At 47.0% G+C, this 21,887-nt stretch overlaps 1 protein-coding gene across 1 annotated transcript in view; it reads right to left on the bottom strand.

Moving 5' to 3' along the window:
• Positions 1-21,887, bottom strand: part of CELSR3 (cadherin EGF LAG seven-pass G-type receptor 3) — a 74,526-nt gene that overhangs the window by 7,954 nt on the left and 44,685 nt on the right. The window contains exons 35-44 of the mRNA XM_069095394.1: positions 4,749-4,931; positions 4,285-4,424; positions 3,960-4,070; positions 3,436-3,599; positions 2,458-2,622; positions 2,193-2,345; positions 1,350-1,432; positions 968-1,115; positions 670-783; positions 150-258 (exon numbers count right to left, since the gene is read on the bottom strand). Of these exons, the coding sequence (XP_068951495.1) occupies positions 150-258; positions 670-783; positions 968-1,115; positions 1,350-1,432; positions 2,193-2,345; positions 2,458-2,622; positions 3,436-3,599; positions 3,960-4,070; positions 4,285-4,424; positions 4,749-4,931 (1,370 nt within the window). The remainder of the gene's footprint in view (positions 1-149; positions 259-669; positions 784-967; positions 1,116-1,349; positions 1,433-2,192; positions 2,346-2,457; positions 2,623-3,435; positions 3,600-3,959; positions 4,071-4,284; positions 4,425-4,748; positions 4,932-21,887) is intronic.

Raw genomic sequence — 21,887 nt, 5'->3', positions numbered from 1 at the left:
GGGTGGGGAGTGGGAAGAAGGGAAAGGGGACGCAAGGTTAGCTCAGGCAATTCAGGGAGCCACACTAGCCCTTGCCTCAGCCCCAGTCAGTGCCTCAGAAACCCAAAAGCTGATTCCACCAACCCTGCATCCAACTCCCAAGTCCCCACTCCACAGGGAGGGCAAAGAAATAAGACTTACTTTGGGAAGGTCATAAAAAAGCTCCCCCAACTTGACAATGACAATCAGGATGAGGAGGGAGGAGATGGCCCCAGCAATCTGAGCATGGACGAGAAGGGTAGAGATGGGACACCTCAAATCCTCCTCTCATGACTTCCTCACCTGGCTAAACCTCCCCCCCCCACCTTGCCACCATGCACTTCACCTGCACGCTATGTCCTCATATCTGTGTGTTCTCTCTCCACCCCAACTTGGCTTTTTTCCCCCAAAATTTCATTTTTTAAAAATTAACAATCATTTTTCTCTCCCTCCAACCCCCAACCCCCCAAAACACAAAAACACAATCCTTCTGACAAACATGCATAGACAAGTAAAACAGATTCCCATGCTGGCTATGCTCCATTGTCTCTTCCAAGTCCCCCTGGCATCTTTCCCAGGCTCTCCATGTTTCTCCCACCTGTACCACCCATGTCTCCTTATTCCCACTCTGCCCAACTGTTCCCGTCTTACCTGTGTGTTCCCCCCAGAACCTTCCTGTACCAAGCTCCGGGACATGGAGCAGCTTATAGGAAAACACTGAAAAAAGCTGCCAACGAAGTTACTGAGGCCAAGAGCAATCAGTTCCTAGGGAGATGGGGGTGGGTGGGGGGCATTATTAGGTCCAGAGGAATTCCCACTGAGATCAGCTCTCCCCTCTGGAGTCACCTCCCCAGCCACTGTGCTCTGAGTCACACAGAGTGGGCTCCCTCACCTTGGGCAGGCTCCTGGTTCCCCCGACCCCAATCAAACCCCCTGCACCATCACGTACCTGGTTATTATCCACCTCATAGCCATGCTTTATTCCAAAGATCTTGCCAAGGGAGATGGCAATGGCAAAGCCAACCACAGCAATGGCAAATGCATTCCCCACGATCGTTCCAAAGAGGTGGTGGTCAGGTAAGACAGGAGGCTCCAGTCTTGGGGGAGGGAGGCACAGGACCTTCCATCCTCAGGCCTTTTCTGTCCCCAAACCACTAACCCACAAACCAGACCCAGACCAACAAAGACCAAGGGAGGTAGAGCCAAGGGCAGGGTACTCTCTCCTTCATCCCCATACCCAGCTTTGGGCCATGGCACCACAGAGGAGGGAAGGGGCAGGGCAGGCCTAGGGCTACGGGAAAACCCACCCAGGGCCCCTGCTGGTCCCTCACCCTGCAGGGATTTCACCCACGATGCCCACCCCAAACTTGTCCTTCAGGCGGACTCCATAAGAGATCGCTGTGGCTCCAATGAGCTGGCAGGGAGAGAAGAGGCAGGAAGCAACACCATAGCATCCCAGAGCTAGAGTTGGAAGGGACTTTAAAGGCCATCCAGTCCAACCCCCTCATTTTACAGTTGAGGAAACTGAGGCCCAGTGAAGCTAAGTGACTGGTCCAAGGTCCCATAAGTAGTCAGACTCAGAGGCAGGATTTGAACCTAGGTCCCAATTCCAGAGTGGGCATTCTTCTTACTGTACCACACTGCTTCCATCACATCAGTGTGGAGTTCTCCCTCCTTTTGTGGGAGGTCCTGGATCTCTACGAGTAAGATGAAAGCTCTTCCTCTCTGGCCAGAGTCCAAGCTACCAGCAGGTAGCAGCCAGGTCCTAAGTCCTCCAGAAGAGTCTTCATGCCTCTCCTGACCCCACCCCCTACCCCAAACCATGCTCAGGGTGAGAATAAATCCTCACAATCACTCTCATTTCTACTGTACTTGAAGGTTAATTTCCTCATAAAAAATCCCCAAAGGTAGGCGTTGTATTGTTCCCATTGTACAGATGAGGAAAACAAGGCTCGGGGAGGGAAAGCCACTGGTCCAGAGGCAAGGTAACAGTAGAGAGGAGATAAATGACTTCTTCAGAGCCAGGACTTGAACCCAGATCATTTGACTCTAAGTCTAGCACCCATGCCTCTACATCCTGCTCTTCCTTAGCCACACCCCTCAGAACCCCCCATTCTTTAAGGATCTCTGTCAGGATGGGTAAAGGTAATGTCTCCTCCGTGTTTCCCACATACCATGATGAGTTCACTCGGGATAGGCATGGGAAGCCTCCGGACCAGTTTTTGGTTTAATATCTTCATGGAAAAGAGCAGGATCATAGCGATCAAAGAAGTGACTACAGTGCCCACATTGCTTTCTGGTAACTTCCAGATGATGTCCAACACTATCTGTGGGATGCAGTGGGGGTGTGAGGGACTTCCCTCCTGCTCCCTCTCAGGCCTCCTCCCACGTCCTGGGCCCCAGGCTCCCTCGCTTCTTCCCTCCCTCCCAGTGACTCACATAGATCTGGGACAGGGGTCCTGAGTAGTCTTTAGTATCCAGGCCAAACACGTGCTTGAGCTGAGACACAAGCACCTGGACAGAGGCTGCCGTAGTATAGCCACGAACCAGTGGTTCTGACAGGTACGTCACCACAAAGCCAAACTGTAAGATGCCCAAGCCTACCTAGGTATAGAAATGAGGAACACAAATGGGCAACAGATGAAGGAGGGGGTGAAAAGGACAGACAGAGGGACCAACTGTCAGGGGACAGTGTAATGCGAATGTAAATTTTAAAGATCTTCCCTGCCCCTAGGCTAAAGTGCACCAGAAGCCTGGGGTGGGAGGCTTGTTTTTCAGTTGATACTTTTTGATTGGCCAGTGGGTCCAAAAGGTTGTTACATTCTCTGAGCCAGGAGAAGGCTATATAAGCCCTGATGTGAGGCTTTGTTTTGGGACTCACTTTGAGAAATGTTCTGTGATTTGATCTGAATTCTGGGAAGCCGTTGTTGAGAGTCCCCCGGCTTTGAAAAACCCAGAATGTGGAAACCCAGATGTTGACTGGGTATGGATGTAATGGTTGGACAGTTTGGAAATCTGTCTACTTGATGTTTCTGTCTTGATAATTATGCCTGTATACTTTGAGATTCAGGGTGCTGACCTTTTCTCCTGAATAAGGTAAACGATATATGTCTGACTGATTAAAGTAAGCTTGTTAACCCATTTTGAGTTGCTTTCCTTTAACAAAGCAGATCCAAGAACCTGTATTGCTAGCAGCTACCCTGGGAACGCTGGGGTGCTTGCTGCTACAGACAGTCAGGGGCATGGATACACAGTTAGAAAGTCAGAGGTCCATAACCAATGATCAAGGCTTTGACAGACAAGTGGAAAATCTTGGGGAGGAATGGGCACGTGAAAAGGAAGAGAAGGTTAAAGAGTCGGGCAAAGAAGTCAAGAAGACAAGAGGGGCACAGAGACAGAACAACTCCTCAACCTCACCTGGAAAGCACCAACTAGAAGGCTCAGGGCTGAGGCCACTTTCACACGCTCAGCATCTCTGGCTGCCACATTTACTGTATCATTTCCAGGGACCAGGTAAGCATCATTGGGAACTAGGGCCTCAGTCACACTGCCCACCATAACCGACATAACCGCAAATGTCCCTGCAGACCAGAGACCACAATGGGACTCTCATGACAGGAATCCCAATGGCTTCACTTTAGGCTGACAGGGAAGGGAGGGCCCTGGAAACCCACAGCTAGAGATGCCAGCAGAGGGACACGGTAAAAGGGAGAGTTAAAGCATGGCGGGCATGTAAGAGAAATATTCATAATCACCTCTCTCCTCATTCTTTGTCTCATGTGCAAGCCTCATCTCCCACCACAAACCCCAAAGGCATGGCCTAAGGCCTGCTCCCACAGTCTTCCCCATAATGTGCTCCCTCAGGGTCATGGAGCAGGAAGAGCTCATTACTAACTAGAAGGAGAGGGATGGTCCATTCAGGGTTTGGAGACGCCACTTACCCACAGAAATGTGCCGCGAGGTACCAAATAAAAAGTAGACAAAGACTGGGTAGAAAGAGCTATAGAGGCCAAAGACAGGGGGCAGCCCAGCTAGGAGGGCATAGGCTAGTCCTGGGGAAGGCAAGAAGAACATCACTGTCAGCCCCATCTTCACCCACCTACAATCAAGGCCCCAGCACACTGCCAGTCCCTCCCTCCACCTCCACTTGCATCCCAGAGTTATGGTCCCTTCACACTGTTAACCCTCTCTTCCACCCCCAGAGCCCTACGAGACTCACAACCCCCAAAACTAAAGCTGCCAAGCCATCTGCCCACCCCAACTCGCCCTGTGGCAGCTGTACAATGCCCACACTGAGGCCAGACAGCAGGTCCCCCAGGAGAAACTCTCGTGCAGGGTACTTGGGCAGCCAGCTCAGGATGGGCAGGAAGCGGCATAGGGTGGCCCAGGCTATGGCTCTTGAACACCTGTCAGGAAGAAAGGAGTTCAGAATGAAGGTAGAGTCACTGCCTCTCCCCATTCCTTCACTTCCTGCTCTGGGTTTCCCCTAGATAGCATGGACAGAAAAATGAACACTTGAGGGCAGAGATCATTGGGCAGATGGAAAATTAAGGGGATAGTTGGAGAGATTAAGTGGACGAACGGTAAGGAAAAAAGACACATGAGAGACAAGACAATCAGCAGGTAGACAGAGGGAAAAGATGGGTAGATGTGGTTTCCCTGGGTAGAAGGAAGACACCTGGCTAGGAAATCGAGGGGAACACATGGTACTGCTCAATTCCCTCTCCAACCTGGGCAGAGTACGCCATCGGGGAGGCTTTGGGCTCTGGCTCCTCTGCCCTGTCTCCTCCAGCTCCTGCTCATTCAGCACCTGCCTGTGCACACGATAGTCACATTGCATGGGACCTGGTTCCACTTCCGGCTTCTCCATTGACAGGTCCTGAGAAGCCAATAAGGCCTGTGTGTCCCTAGGCCTGGGGTCAAGAGCAAAAGGATGATATAATAATAAAAATTATATTTATCATTTCTTACAGCTTAGCACTAAAACATGATGAATACAGGGAAGCATAAGAAGGCTTTATGTGAACTGATGCAAAGTGAGTAGAAGTAGGAAAGAAATATATATTATATATATTATATAATATATTTATTATATATAATATTATACATTATATATTTAATATACAATATATTAATATTAATTATTTATATATTAATTAATATATATTATATTATATATATTAAATACACAATACATAACAAAGAATGATGGCCCAAACTAAGTGCTAGGCCACTGTAATGACCAAGCTTGGCCCCAACGATGAGCTACAAGAAGGCATCTCTCTTCTCCTCCCCTCTTCCTCCCCCACTCTCCCAAGGTCTCTACTCTTCTTTGCAGAAAGAGGGGGTGGGGCACAGACACAGAACACTCTATGAGATGTCACACTTTTTTGATGTGTTGGCTTGGCTGTTTGTCTCTGTTTTATTCTTTCTTATAAGGGAAGACTCTCACTAGGAGGGGAAGGGAAAGGAAGGGTGAAGCACATGATGGAAAATGTAAAAGGGGATGAAAAAACAAAGATATCAATAAAATTCATCTCAAAATAATTCACTTTAAGGTTGACAAAGTCCTTTATCTCCACAAAGTTAGCTGAGGGCAGGTGATGCTTAGTTTTTGTCTCTATCTCCAGCACCTACCACAGTGTGGTGCCCTTCACAGAGGAGGCAGCTGATAAATGCTTATTAAATTGAACTGAATTTCCCTGGAGGAAGGGAAGGAGGGTAAAGATTACATTCAATTTTACAGATGAGGAAACTGAGGCTCTGGAAGGTAAGTGACTTTGCCAGGATTACAGACCTAACAAGTAAAGAGGTAGGACTAGAATCTAGGTCTCCTGAATCCAAGAAAGCTGGTGGTGCAGGACACAGAGTGCATGCTGGGCCTAGAATCAGGAAGAAAATTCAAATTGGGCCTCAAACATTTGCTGTGACTCTGGGCAAGTCATTTAACTTCTGCTGCCTCAGTTCCCTCATATGTTAAAAAAAAAAAAAGGATAATAGTCACATTTACCTTGAAAAGTATTTGTGAGGATACAGTGCTCTGTAACCCCCTGAAGTGCTACAGAAATGCTAGGTATTATTATTATTATTATCATACCATAAGGTTACAGTCTCACAGGACTGAGGGAAAGAGTGCTCAGTCAGCAGAGTGATCAAGCCCTTCCCCCTCCACCCTCACTCAATGATGATCGAGGGCCGTGCCTCCCAGGCCCTGTCAGGGAGAACCCCAGCTGACCCCAGTGGTATAACCTCCAGACTTCCCTCCCAGCCACTCCTCCCTGCTTTTCTTTGGCAGAGTTCAGACACGGACTTTGGCTAGGATGGAGCTTCCTTGGGAACAAAGTCCTTGACAGACAGTAGGATGAGCTGCTTCTCTGAACCCCTGACCCACAGTCACTCACACTCCTTCTTCCCCATTTCTCCAGGCTCAGCAAGTCCCCCATGCCTCAACTGCTTTATATCAGCCATGTTCCATAATCTTTTGCCATATAGTCCCACCTCTCAATTCCTATCCCCCACACCCCAAATACCAACTGTGCCCTCTCCTCAGCCACGTCCCTCAATCCTTTCCCTCTGCTCACAGGTACCCATCCTTGTGCCCAGTCTTCAGCTGTGTCCCAAGTCTTCTTAAAAGACCTCTACTCCCCCCAGACACTGACCACACAGGGGCTAGGCCCCATCTCTAATCCAAGTGTGTGTGAGCTGGGGGTATGTGCATACCATAAAGGGGTATGCAGCCCCACTAGCAGAACCTCGACCAGAGGAACACAGCATCCTCTTCTATGCCAGTCCTTTAAAGAAGGCAAGGACCCAGAGAGGAAGAACTGATGTAGCTGACAGAGCTGTCTGCCACTCCATACTCTTTCCCTACTCACACCCTGGATAGGTGAGCAAAAGAACTCCAAGAGCATTGTCTCCTTCTTACCCTGAGCCCAAGTCTGAGCTCTAAGGAGGGTGGGTGACATGGAAGAGGAGCAGGGAAGCCACCTCCATATGAACCGGTGCCCAAGATAGATTAGGGGGAGGTGGAGCATGGACCCATCTCACCTGAGAAGGGGATGTCCTGCTGGATTGTCCTGGCACAGAGGCTGAGTTCAGGCTCCTGAGTACTGGATGCACACAGAGACCAGAAAAGCTCTAGGATCACTCCTCTCAGCAGCTGAGAGGAAGGTCCCAGGAGAGATCTTTGAATCCCTTGTCCCAACCCCTGCTAGATGAGTCATCCTCATTCTTAAAGGGCCCCTGCTACTAAGAGCCTCAGGCCCCTTGACCATGCCCCAACTCAGGTGGAAGAGGTAAGCAAAGAGAGACTTAGATCCCTACCTCTCTCACTCCTCCCTCATGTCTACAAATCCTTGGGACCAAATGGAGAAAATATCCATCGAGTTCCTCTACAGAAAGCGGTTATTACCATGATTTATCATCTTGCCTGAACTACTGCATTAACCTCCTAGTTGGTCTGCCCATCTCTAGGCTCTCCCTTCCAATCCATTTTGGACAGCCTGCCAAAGCCACCTTCCTGACCTCTTCACTTCCATATTCAATTACCTTCAGTGGATCCTTTCTACCTACAAGATAAAACCCAAACTCCTCAGTTAAGCAGTCAAGACTTCACAAGGCTACCAAGTAACCTCTCCATCTTTACTTCACACTATTTCCATCATGCTTTCTATGCAAACTGGACTCCCCACCCCTACAAACACCACTCTCTAAACCTGGAGTATCCTGGGTCCCCCCAGTTACCTGACATGCACTCAGGGATCCAAGAACACACAGGTACCAAGGAGAGTCTGAATGTTCATTTCCCCCCACTCCATTCCACAGGGAAGGGGAGTTGTGCCCCTGCCAGGAAGCTTACCACACCTGCACCAAGGAAGAAGGGAGAGGCAGCCACAGCAACACCTGGAGCCCCCAAAACACCTGGTTGTCCCTGCTGCTAAGCCTGGGAGGAACTGGGACTAGGAGGAAGGGAAGAATATTCTTCCTATTCAAGAAAGACTAGGATGGTGTAGCAGCAAGCACCCCAGTGTCCCCAGGGTTTGCAGCTACCACAGGTTCTTGGATCTGCTTTGTTAAAGGAAAGCAACTCAAAATGGGTTAACAAGCTTACTTTAATCAGTCAGACATATATCGTTTACCTTGTCCAGGAGAAAAGGTCAGCACCCTGAACCTCAAAGTATACAGGCAGAATTATCAAGACAGAAACATCAAGTAGACAGATTTCCAAACTGTCCAACCATTACATCCATACCCAGTCAACATCTGGGTTTCCACATCTGGGTTTTTCAAAGCCGGGGGACTCTCAACAACGGCTTCCCAGAATTCAGATCAAATCACAGAACACTTCTCAAAGTGAGTCCCAAAACAAAGCTACACATCAGGGCTTATATAGCCTTCTCCTGGCTCAGAGAATGTAACAACCTTATTGACTCACTGGCCAATCAAGAAGTATCTACTGAAAAACAAGCCTCCCACCCCAGGCTTCTGGTGCACTTTAGCCTAGGGGCAGGGAAGATCTTTAAATTTTATATTTGCATTACAGATGGGGGGTGGGGTGGGGGATGTAGGGAGCAAGGTTTCTCTGGAGGTGGAGATTTCCTGAAGGATAAGGGCTGGGAAGGGCCTGACCTACAGCTCCCTATCAGAGATACCCAGAACCTGCCAGGTCTCAACTATGAAGAACTTTATCAGGCACTGTCACTATCACTCCCTGGCTTATAATTATCCATTTGGGATTAAGCTTCCCCAGAGAATACAAGAATGGGGGGGAGGGGGGAACATCCCCTCCTGCTAAGTGACTCACATTAGGTGTTTAAGGACCCAGAGCCCTCACAGAGCAAGCCCAGCTGGGGGGATAGAAGGTGAAGAGTAGTCTCTAGACTAATGATAAATCTTTGGGGGCCCACCCCATCTCCACCCTCCTTCCCCACCCTCAATCAAAGAGGGGAAGATGGAGGAAGGATGGAGTGGGGAGCTGGGGAGCAGAACCAGGATGGATCCCTTGTTTTGGTCTTCACCTCCACCCCCCCACCCGAAACTGGTCTTTCCAGTCTTCCTCACTCTCAGTCTCTTCAGATGTCCAGCTTCCTCCAATCACCCCTGGCCTCAGCAGTCAAAGTCTAGCCCACTAAAACTTCAATTCGACAAAAATGTATTAAGCTGCATATTAACACTCTGCGTGTATTGCCCTGGGGAGTGTAAGAGACAAGGGACCCAGCCCCCATGGGAAGCACATTCTACTCTGGAAGGGAAATGTGTTCTATCTGCCCAAAGAGGATGAGAAGAAAGCGCATCCCAGACACAAGCACCACAGGAGACAGCAGGGAATGGTTAGGACACCGCTAACAGTCAGTTTGGTTGGAAGTTAAGAGTGAATGAGCTGGGGCTGGCTAGCTCAAGGGCTGCAACAAGTGCCCATGGGCTCTCTGAATTTAACCTGCATTGCTAACATTTTTCTCCATCACTTTCTCAAGTCTAGAAAAAAGGGAGGTAGGCACCTATATATAGTGTTACACAGCTCTGGGTTGACATTTCATGGCAAAAGGAAAAGTTCAAGTCAACCTACCAGGTAGCTAAATTCTGTTACTTCACTTATTTTGAGACTGAGTAATTGGGACAAGATGAGATGGGGAAGAATATGTTAACTTTGAGGTCTCAGGAGTTATTCCAATGGGGATATTTTCTCATTAGAGTATCCTGGTAGAGCAAGAGATCTTTAAGACAGCAGGGGCTTCCTTCAAAATAGAATTAGAGGGCTCACCTTACTGTTGAAAAAAAATACAGCCTGAGAGTCTGTCTCTATACAATCCTGTAAGATGACTTTTTCTCTGGAGAAAAGACATTTCTCCCAAACTCAACAGTACCCAAGTTTGATCCATTTCCTCTACAACTTCACTGGAGTCATCATAGCTTTTTTCAAGGATCTGAAAACCGGTTGTGTGAAAAATGGATGATACCTGTTCTTCTTGTCTGTTTGCCCAGAGGGCAGGACTAGGCACAGAGTGTCCAAGTGGCACAGTTAGACTCCACTTAGGCAAAGCCTCCTCAAAAGCAGACCTACACAAAAGTGAAATGACTGAAATACCCACTACCACCAGAAAGCTTTCAGCTCAAGCACACATTTGGAACAGAAGGCTTCCACACCTTGGAATTTTTAGGAAAGCTAAGTTAGCTAGGGTAGACAGACAGATGGAGACTGGGCGGGGGATGGCGGATGGAGCATCAGGAAATGCTTACTTCGGGCTAAATCCTAGAGATACAAACACAAGCAAGACAGTCCCTGCCCTCAAGGAGTTTAAATTCTAACATACAAATCAAACCTGGAAGCTTGGTGAGGGGAATGTGTAAAAAAAGGTAAATGTGTGAAAGCCTGCTCTAGGAAGAAGACAGGGCAAAATCTTACCTGTCAGAATCAAGGCAGCATCTAGATTACTGGTGTCTGCAGAGGTGTTGCAGGGAAACCTAAGATAAGGACTCTGCATTTTATCCTAAAATCTTCAAACACTTCATTAGGAAGATTATTTTGGCAAGTATGTGAAGGGCTGGAAAGAGGAGGCAGCAAATCCAGTGGAAGTTATTACTATAGTCCAGCTAAGGAGTAAAAAAGGGTCCAAACCAGTATGGTGGTAATAAGTATACAGAATAGAATGGATACAAGAAATGGTGAACTGATACAACAGACAGAACCTGGATGGGGAAAAAGATAAAGAAATGGGAAAATCGAAGATGACTGAAGTTTTAACTCAGGTAGTATCATCAAGAGAAAGAAGAATGTTTCTGAGGAGGGCGAGGTTTGATGGGGAAAGATGATGAGCTCAGTTTGGTATGTGTTAAGTTGAGGCCAGAGGTATATCAAGAGAGGGCGTCATTTTGAAATTGGTAATATAAAGCTGAAGTTCTAGAGTTCATGGCACAGTGAACAGTCAGGAAGTCAAGAAGGCTCATCTTCATGAGTTCAAATCTGGCCTCAGGCACTTACTAGCAGGAAAGTCACTTAACCCTCTTTGCCTCAGTTTCCTCATCTGTAATAAGACCTAGAGAAGGAAAAGGCAAACTACTCCAGCATCTTTGCCAAGAAAATCCCAAATGGGGTCATGGAGAGTTGAACATAACTGAAAGATGACTGAACAATCTAGAATTCATAACCTAGCCCCAGACTACCTTTCCAGTCTTCTTTTACCTAAGCCCTGACTCTTCAATCCAGCAACACTTTCCTTCTTGCTATTCCATAACCTAGACACTCCATCTCTCAGTTCTGGGCAATTTCTCCATGTCTAAAATGCTCTCCCCCCTCATCTCTGCCTCCTGACTGCCCTAGTTTCCTTCAAGTTCCAGCTAAAATCCCATCTTCTAAATGGTATTCTAGAAAGACTTCTTGGAAGTCTTTCCAATTCCTCTTAATCCAGACGCCCTCTCTCTGTTAATTATTTCTTATTTATCCTGCATATGGCTTGTTTATACATTTTTTCTTCTTGTTCCCCCGCTAGACTATAAGCTTCTTCAGGACAGGACTTGTCTTTTATCTTTCTTTGTACCCCCACTACTTCACATGATGCATTTCACATAATAAGCTCCTACTAAATGCTTATTGATTGATTGGACTGCAGACTGCAGTTAACAAATAGTTGGACACATAGAGATAGGAGTCATTAGCATAGACTTCACAACTTGAACCCATAAGAACTGATGAGCTCACCAAGTGAGAGAGCACAGATAGAAAAGAGGAGGCTCAGGACAAGAGTCTGGTGAGACACTTGGGAGGCAGGGGATGGATGATCAACCAGCAAAGGAAACTGAGAAGGAATGGTCTGACAGGAAAGGGGGTAGTCAGGAGCATCAAAGGAAGCCAACTTAGGAAAGAGTACCTAGGGGAAGGGGATGACAAAAGTTTCTAACAACAGCCCCTGGCCTCCAGGAGCTTACATTCTTACATAGGAGACCACATGAAAATTTCTGGCATGTAGAAGTAACAGAAACAAGGTGACCTTGGGGGAGAAGGCAAGAACAGCTAGGAGGACCAGCAAAGGTTTCACACAGAAGGTGGCTCCTTGAGCTGAGTCTTGAAAGAAACCAGGGATTCCAAGAGTCAGAGAGAAGGAGGGAGTGCATTCTAGGCACTGGTCTGGGAGGCAGCAGCAGAGGGAACAGGAGAGACAGAAGATGGGAGAAGAAGTCTGTATGTGTGAACAGCAAGAACAGTCTAGATGAATTGTAGAGTGCATATAGGGAATCGAGTTGTAAAAAGGTGGAAAAGCTAGGTTCGGAAGAGCTCTAAATAATGCCAAACAGAGAAAACTTGTATTTGATCATAGGGGCAATAGGGAGTCACTGGAGTTTACTGGGGGAGGAGTGTGTGAAACATGGTCAGAGCAATACTGTAGAGAAATCACTTTGACAGTTATGCAAAGGATGGATGGGAAAGGTAAAAGGCCTGAAGCAAGGAGACCAATTAGCAAGTTATTCCAGCAGTCCAGGAAGGAGGAGATGAGGGCCCAAACTAGGATTGTGGACATGTGAGTAGAGAGGAGACATGGAAGATTATTTGAAGACAGAAATAATAATATTTGGCAATTGATCTGATATGTTTTTAAGGATATGAAAACCAGTTGTGTGAAAAAAAATAGATAATTCTTGTTCTGTTCTGCTTGCCCAGAGGGCAGAACTAGGCACAGTGTGTCCAAGTGTCAGAAAGGGACTCCAGCTTAGGCAAAGCCTCCTCAAAGGCAGACCTATACAAAAGTGAAATGACTGTGAATTACCCACCACTGGAAAGCTTCCTGCTCAAGAATAGCTTTGAAACAGAAAGCTTCCAGCTCAGAGATTTCTGTGAAAGCTAAGCTAGCTAGGAAGGCAGACAGACAGATACAGATTATTTAGAGACAGAAACAATAATATTTGGCAACTGACTTGATCTGTGGGGTGAGGAGCTGAGGGTGACATCGAGGTTGCAAATTGGGGCAAGAGAAAGGATGGTAGTGTCTTCAACAGAAAATGGGAAGAGGTATGAGTTTTGGAGAAAACTTTTAGATGTGTTGAGTATAAGATGCTTAACAGGACATCCAGCTTAATGTGTCAAACAGACAGCTGGTAAACAGAGACTAGAGCTTAGGAGAGAGATCTGGGTTCTGGAAGTCATCTGCATACAGATATTAATTAAAGCCACAGAAGCTGATCTGCTCCCCAAGTGAGAGAGGATAGTTAGAACAAGTCCTAGGAAGAGCCTTGGGGTATACCCACAATTAGGGAGTATGACATGGATCAAAAGCCAGCAAAGGGGATTGAGAAAGGTAGAAAGAGAGCCCTGAGAAAGTAGGGCCACAAAAACCCAGGGCAGAGAGGTCTACCTAGGAGGAGATGATAGTTAACATCATCAAATGCTGCAGAGGGGTCAAGAAGGCTGAAACGCTAGAGAAGTCCGTTAGATTGGGCAATTAAGAAGCCACTGGTAATTTTGGAAGGTAGATTTCATAGAAGAAATGCTGTCTGAGCTGGACTTTTAAGAATGGGCAGGAGTTCAACAGGAGATTGGGGGGCCCCCCAAGAGCAGAGGGCATTCAAGGTATGGGGAATGGCATGAACAAGGGCTAAGAGACTGGGAAGACTAGGACATATTTGAGTAAAAGAGAAGTTCAATTGGTCTGAGGGTAAAGTATGCGGCAGGAAAACTGTGAAATAAGGCTAGAAAGGTATGTTGGCTCTGGTGGAGCCTTGAATACCAAACCAAAAAATTTGAATTTTATCCTACAGGCAACAGGGCATCATTGAAACTTTCTGACCAAAAGAATAATGAATTCAACCCAGTGAAGGACGAGGAAGATGCCTCTGGCAGTTTATACAGGATGGACTGAAAAGGGAAAGAAGATGGCAGAGACCAGGCAGGAGCTAATGATTAGGAGAGAGTCCCAGCAAGAGGTAAGGAGCTAATTATGATAATAATAGCTTCCCTTTCTATGGCTCTTCACAACTTCCAAATCAATTTCCTTACAACAGGCTTATAAGGACTAAGAGATTGGCAAGAAGGGGATGGAATGGAAGGTAGGAGATGAGGAAGGTAGTGTGGTGCATAGGAAAGTATACTGTACTTGAAAACAGAAGACCTAGGCCCATCTTTTAACATTTAATAATGAACAATTATTAGTTGTGTGACTTTGAATAAGTCCCTTTCCCTCTTGAAGCCTCAATTTTCCCATAAGTAAAACAGGGATAACACTACCTAACTCATTTTGACGAAAATGTTTGTGAAGGTGGTGACCTTTAGAAATATAAGCTATTTAGTTGTTTTTTCAGTCATGTCTGATTTTTCATGACCCATCTGGCATTTTCTTGACAGAGATACTGGAGTGGTTTGACATTTCCTTCTCCAATTCATTTTACAGATGAGGAGATTGAGGCAAAATGGGTTAAGTGACTTGTCCAGAGTCACAGTTAGTAATTATCTGAGGCTGATTTGAACTCAGGTCTTCACTCTAGACCTGGCACTCTGCTGAAGAAAAACATTCCTCTCCTGCTATCCCTTGTCCCTAACCTCTCATCCTCAAAATTAAAATGACTTAACTGACATTTATTTGGTACTTTCAAGTCTGCAATGTGATTTACATACTTTATCTCAATGAACCTCAACAACCCTCTGAAATATTACCCCCATTTTACAGAGAGTAAGTATGAGAGGCAGGATTTGAACTCAAGGTCAACGTTCTTTTCATTATGCCACATTCTTGCCCATTCCCAAGTTCTCATTTCCTGCTCCCCCTCTCCTTCCAGTCTGTCCCTGTGACCCTACTCTATCCTTTACAAAACTTGCCTTCACCCTAGAACGCTTCCTCTGATGCTACAGCTTGGTCTTCTCCTGAAGACATCTCATCCCTCAGCATCTTCTCCATTAGCAGTCACTACTTTTCTCACATCCTTCAATATTGAGTCAGGAAGAGAAGTAGGCATACTTCTTGATCCCCTTCCCTGGGCCATCACCACTCCCAGACCCCACCCCCCCACCCCACCCCTACCTACTGTCACTCAGGAACCTGTTGTCTTCTGAATTTCATTTCATCGAGATCACTCTCTCCCATCCCTGACACTGACATCTACTGAACTCCAGTTCACTTTCCAATAGTCCCCAAGCAGTCTTTGGTCCCTAGACCACAGACTTCCTTTTCTACCACTCTCTTCAGAGACTTCAATATCTACTTTGAAGACCCTTCTAACTCCCTGGGCTCTCCCTCCTTGGCTCCTCTGACATCCACTCTACATCAGCCACCAAGAGAAATGGTCCCACTTCAGATCTCACCAGTGCAATGAAAATGGTTCAATTCCCATGAGTCTTCAACCCTGAAATTCTCCTCTCTAATCAAAACCTTTTGTCCTTCCACTTCTATTGCCTCAGTCCTTCTAAACCTATTCTTTCTTTTTACTAGAACATCTAGTTCTTTACTTCTTCCCTGTTCCCCCAGCCCATCATTCTTGATATGACTTCACATTCTTCCCTTCAGTTCTCATTCTATAATTAGTCATTTCTACAAGACACTGCCCTCTACCCTTGAATGCTTTGCCTCTTGCTTGGTATTTCTGCCATTCATGCCCTGCTAATCCTTAATCCTGAGTTACTCCTACCATCTGTTCCTTCCATGAGACTGAACTCTCTAAGAGAAAATCACTAAGCTTTGCAAACTGGGTCTGCCTCGGACTTCTTATCTCATCATAAACAGAGCCTCACTGCTGGACCGCAATCTTTTTATTCTTCCCTGATTGATTTTTTTTATCACACCCTCTGGCATCTGACACTAATAACTACCCTTTGCTCCTAGATACTCTCTCAAGTCTGGATCTTTGGGATACTGCTCTCTCTTGGCCCCCCTCCTACCCTCTCACCACTCCCCAGTTTCCTTTGCTGAATCATCATCTACGTCATACTCTTAACTGTGTGTACCCTAAGATTCTCCACAGAAGTTACTATTCTGAACCTTCCCTTCTCTCAAGATTCTTCCAGCTGTGTCAAATTCAAATAAAAACAGATGCCTTAGAAAACCACAAATCAACATTATCTAAGGTGCATTATATTTTTATTTATTTTGTTAAACACTCTGGGTTTTGGTGGGCCATGAGTTTCCCACCTCCAACAGAGAGTACCACACACACACTCATGACCCACCAAAGCCCAGACTTTAGGAACTTTGCCGTTTCTTTTACTGAAAAAATAAAATACACACATTACTAACCTCTTCTCCCCTTTTCATTTCATTTCATACCTTACCTCAAAAACCCTCCATATCAAACTCACAAATATACTCTCACTCTCTCTCTTTCTCCTCCTTAGTTCCTTTTTCTGAAAAAGGTGGTCCTTGGTACACAGACTCTACAGTCATATGATCTGGGTTTCAATTTTGCCTCAGGCAACTTCCTTCCTATATGACCTTGTAGATAAAACAGTGGTCTTTATGAAGTCTTGAATTCAAATCCAGCCTCAGACACTAGCTGGGCAAGTATTTAACCTCTATCTGCCTCAATTTCCTCTAATAGTACCTATCTCATGGGGTTACTATGAGGATCACATGAGACCTAAGCGGAGAGGCACAGTGCCTGGTACATGGTAGGCACTTAATAAAAACTGGTTCCCTTCCTTCCCCTCACCTCCCCCCCTCCATTTCCTCATTTCTGAAATGAAGAGGCTGGACTAGATCTCTGAGGTCCCTTCTCGTTCTAGATCTAAAGATCCCAAGATCTTTACCAAGCCCATCCTCTCAACGGATCAATCAATGAACATGCATTTAGTACGTACACATATGTCTGGCACTGGGCTATACTCTGGGTAGGATTTCATTTCTTCTCATTTCCTCTCCCAACCAGTTCCTCTTGAGATTTCAGTTTCTCCTTATCCTCTGGCTCCTTCCCTGCCACCTACAAATTCACCCAGTTTCCCCAATATTTAAAAGAAAACAGATGTTCATTTGGCCCTGCCACCTCCTCACACTACTGCCTTCTCTTTCTTATCGCTTTGTGAAGGCCAGCCCCCACACCCAGAATGTACCCAATCCTAGCTCCCTCCTCTCACAAGCCCTAGTTTTCTTTTCTTTTTGCTTTTCTTTTGGAGGGGCAATTGGGGTTAGGTGACTTGCCCAAGATCACATGGCTAGTAAGTATTAAGTGTCTGAGGTCAAATTTGAACTCAGGTCCTCCTGACTCTATCCCTGGTGCTCTATTCACTGCACCACCTAGCTGCCCCAAGCCCTAGTTTCCTCCAAGGCTCAGGTACAACATCCTATGTGAATGAAGCCTTCCCCGAGACCCCAACTCTTAGGGTTTTCTCCCACCTCAGGTTACTTTCTTTTGACTCATCTGTGGTTTCGTTGTATCCCTTCTCCCCAAGTGTAAGCTCTTTCCTTTTTTGTCTATGCCTAGCAGAGCGCCTGGCACACAGTAGATACTTAGTAAAGAATAATGTTTCCAAAAACTGAACTGCATTGCTCCAGTCCATGGGCGCTGTCTCCTCTCCTGAGCTTCTCCTTAGTCTATGGCTCAGCATCAGTCCTCAGTCCTTAACTGATTCTTCCTCGATTCTGTAAGAGTTCTGTCATCCAGACAGGACCCCAGAGAGAGAAGAGACCAGGTGGGCACCGCTCAGTGGCCACAAGCTGATGCCTCAGCTTACAGTGATTTGGTGGCTTATAGTGCTGTACAGCTGGCAAGGAGACTCCCAACAAAGAACATGGGAACAGGCCCTGGGGCCCAAGGACAGTTCAATGATGGACCAAAGATCCATCAAAGATGGGCCCAGAGATCAGAGAACCACTGAATCCAACGTGTTCCCTGACCAGGAATCCTCTAATACCTGCCATATAGTCAAGCGGTGGCCATCTAGCCTCCGCCTGAGGATCTCAGGTGACACTCAGGTGACGGGGACCTGCTCTCTATGGAGGCAGCCAATCCAATCTGGGCGCGCCCCTGACAGAACAGAACCATGCTTCTCTGGAGCTGCCTCCCACTGATGCTACCTCTGTCCTCCAAGGCCAAGAGGAACAAAGTCTAATCCTCTTTCCATGGTACAAACCTTCCAATTCACAGTTACTCAAATCTCACAACATATACGGACAAGGCACTGTGTTGGGGACTGGGGGTTAGGCAAGTGATCGTGGGGAGCCAGGAGACACTTAGACCTGGCACAAGGAAGGGGGTGAGGGACCTCCAGCCCCCCCATCAGCATGGGGCCCCAGAAGCACAGCAGCCCCTGTTCTTGTCTCTGTCCCTGTCCACCCTGCAACAAGGTTCCCCCACCACATACAATCCACTCAAGCTTGAACATCTGCAGGCCTGGATTGGACCTGCCTCCCATATGAGATACCAGGACCACAGACTTGGGAGTGTGGGGGGGGGGGGGGGAAAGACCATTGGAAAGACTTGGGGGAGGGAGTTTGGGGAAATCTGGGGGAAAAAAAAATCGAGGGCGGTCAAAGGTCAGGCTTAAGGTCAAAGGTCAGGAGATGGGGGACACCCACCCCTCCCGAAGTGGGTTGGGCTGAAAGGTTAGGATGGGGATCCGATAAAGTGGGCGGGGTCAAAGGTCAGGCCAGGGTCCGTGACTAGGGCTGGGGCTCCTAGACAGAGGCTGAGTTATCAGAGTTGAGAACTAGAGGTCAAAAATACAGAGTAAGGTTGGGATAGGCTGGGGATACTGGGGAGAAGAGTAGGAATCAACTCGGGGGCCAGGCTGGGGGAAAGGGGCGGTCGGCTCGGGGGTCAAAGTTCAAGTTTTGGGTGACCCGGGCTAGCGGGTCAGAAGCCAAGTCACGTTGGAGTCGGAGCCGGAAAGATCAGTCCAGTAGGACTCACAGGGCCAGAGCTGCACCGGTGCCTCGGGCACCACTCACCCGGGCGGCTCTGGGGGCCCCATGGCTGGGCGGAGTCCGAGTCCAAGGTTCAGAGAGGCCTCCCCCGGCTCTCCTCGGCTAGGCTTCGTTTCACTAGGGGTCCTCGCCGGCCACGGAGGAGGCGGGACCCGACGGTGTGCCGTGCGCGGTCCCAACGGCCAATCAGCGCACCGTGTGATAGGTCGTCTACGAATCAGAGCTCGGGTCTGGGGCGGGTCCCGTGACGCAAGGGAGAAGGCGGGGCTGACCAGAGGGAGCTTTAACCCCGTCCTCTCCAGAGACCCTCTTTCAGTAAGACTTGGAAAGCCAGGAGCTGAGAGAGAGGTAGGGAGTACGGGCGACAGCTCCAGGCTCCTCCTTGCCTAGGCTTGGTCGCCCCCGTTTGTCCCTCCTAGGGACCCGTAGTTGCGGAACGCCCGTGGTCCCGCCACGTGGTCCCTACCAAGCACGCCTTTGCCTTAGGGTAGCCACAGAAGTCACTGGCTTCTTCCTAGACCCTGTCTGAGGACAATTAATGTAGATACCTGTGGACTTGGTTTTTAAAAAAGCATTTTAGTAACCGAATTTCCACATATATCGGTTTTCTTTGTAATCCAATGTAATGTAACCCAATGTAATCCAACTCTTTAATTTAGGCATTTAGAAACATTAATGTGAGCGAGGGTCTTTAGGCTTCACGGAAGAGCCCCTACGGGGCAGTTATGGGAGACGATGGATAGAGTGCCCAGCCTGAAGCCTGGAAGATTCCTCTTCCTGAGTTTAAATCCCACTTCAGACACTTACTAGCAAGTGATCCTAGGCAAGTCAATTAACACAGTTTGCCTTAGTTTTCTTATCTGTAAAATGAGATGGAGAAGGAAATGGCAAACTACTCCAGTAACTTTGCCAAGAAAACCCTAAATAGGATCATGAAGAGTGAACACCACTGAAATGTCGGAACAACAAGAACCCTTGCTCTAAATCAATCATCTGGGGAGAGGAGTCAGCATTTTTGGATTGGACCTGCCTCCCATATGAGATACCAGGACCACAGACTTGGGAGTAGGGGGAGGGAAAGACCGTTGGAAAGACTGGGGGAGGGAGTTTGGGGAAACCTCCCCACATACCGCCATAACCTAGATAAATGTGCCAAACCAAATCCTTATCAGGAAAACCAAGAAAAAGTCGAAGTGAGTCATTTTTTCCAGTATAGAACAGCTTGGGAAGACAGCCAGAGATCAGTGGGGGCTGACCAGGAGTCAAGTAGTGGTAGCGGCAAGCAGTAGGGCCGGAAACATCCCAGCATTCAGGGACTAAAAGAAAACTAAGAACACCAGAGCAGGAAGCACTGGGACTGAAAAAAATATATATATCAAAGAGGACCCCTAAACTAGTACAGGGAGTGGGAATCGGTTTACATGTAATTGGAAAAAAAAATATAAAAGTAAAAAGATGAGGCTGGAAAATCAAGGGGAAAAGTAAAGAATTTGGCTATAAAGAGTTAGTACGGTGACAGGGAAGCTCAAGACACAAAGAAGACAAAAACTTGAAAACATCTACAAGCAAAATCTCAAAGAAAAATGCAGATTGGGCTCAAGTCTACACCAGTTATCCAAAGATGTTTGGAAGAGAGGCCTGGGAAGCTAGATAGCTAAAGAAAGGGGGACTCCATAAAGGTGCCTCCCTTATGCCCAACTTTTGGTCTGATTAATCACCCACTCCCATAGTTCTCCTTCAAAGCACAAAACAGGTCCCCTTCCCCCTCCCCAGCCTCAACTCTATATTTACACACACCTACCAACGATTAGAAATATGTAGGTCTTCCCCAGGAAGCTGTCTTCAAGAGAATACAAGCTATGGTGGCTTCTGGCAGTCTAAGATGGGGCAAGTGATTGAGGAACTGGGAAAGGAAAAGCTGCCAATGGAAGCATTCTGTCATTGGTCAGCTGGATAACCTTGGAAAATGTCCTTTTCAGACTGATGGTAAGAACTTAGAAAGAGGCTTGGCTAGGAATGTAGCTTAGCTGGTAGGCTAAGGTTGTTGCAGAGACAATTGCCCGCCCCCCCCAGGTTAGTGTCTTCCCCCAGGGTTTTTCTGCACTCATCTGTCTTCTTGGAAGAGGAGAATTGGGGTTTGAAAAAACAAGAATCTCCAATTTAAATGCTGTTTGGTAATTACAGGGAAAATAGCCATTACTGGGCTTACCATTGAAAATTGTGAAATGTATAGATTATTCACTATTAACTAGGATAAAGAATCTTGCTGAGGGCTTCAAAGCCTATCTGGGAAGATATGCTCAAAGAAAAGAGTAAGCCCTAGAGTTTGTGCTAGAGCTCAGCAGTTTGTGTCTTGAGGTTCTCCTTCCAGGAAGATGAAAAGCCTCAGTAGCCAAGACTGAGGGAACAAAACAGGGGAGGCATTCTGTTGGTTCTTGGACAAAGGTTATGCCTTTTCTAAAAGAGCCAGAGAAAAGCCTCTCCTTTAAGCTTTAAACTAAAAAAGTGGGATAGCGCCCACTCTCCTCATGAAAGAGATGATGGACCATAGTCCAACAGAGCAGCAGCTGGCAGTTTGTCCAGCTGAAATGAGAGACCGGCAACTGCCTTGTGGGAGTAGAGCAGCAACATCCCTGGGAGACATCAGTGGCCCTGGGCATTGATAGAGGGCTGGATGCAAGGATATGTTGGCCTTATTTTCTCTACCTATATCCCCATACACACTCTGTCCCCTTTGTGAAGTGTTCCCAATGGGTTCTTCCCACTGATGCAATGTATTATATGTCCCCAGGTTTATGGGAGAAATATCTCATTGCTACTTTCCTTGCTATTAAGTGTTTTGGCTTTGAATTAATTATGTCCTCTGGCTAATATAATGATATAAGCTATTTACAAAGGGCTTTCCAAATATTTTCACATTTTCTCCTCACAACAACCCTGGGAGGTAGGTGCTGTTGTTAGCCCTATTTTACAGATGAGGAAACTGAGGCAGGCAGAACTTATTTGCTCACTATTGAGTGCTTGCCTGGAGTCACA

Source organism: Petaurus breviceps, unplaced genomic scaffold, assembly GCF_028583685.1.
Source record: "Petaurus breviceps papuanus isolate PSGF00001 unplaced genomic scaffold, PetGlider_PUasm1.0 227, whole genome shotgun sequence".
Lineage (NCBI taxonomy): Eukaryota > Metazoa > Chordata > Mammalia > Diprotodontia > Petauridae > Petaurus > Petaurus breviceps.
The sequence above is the reverse complement of the archived record's forward strand: the minus strand, read 5'-3'. Positions and strand labels throughout refer to the sequence as shown.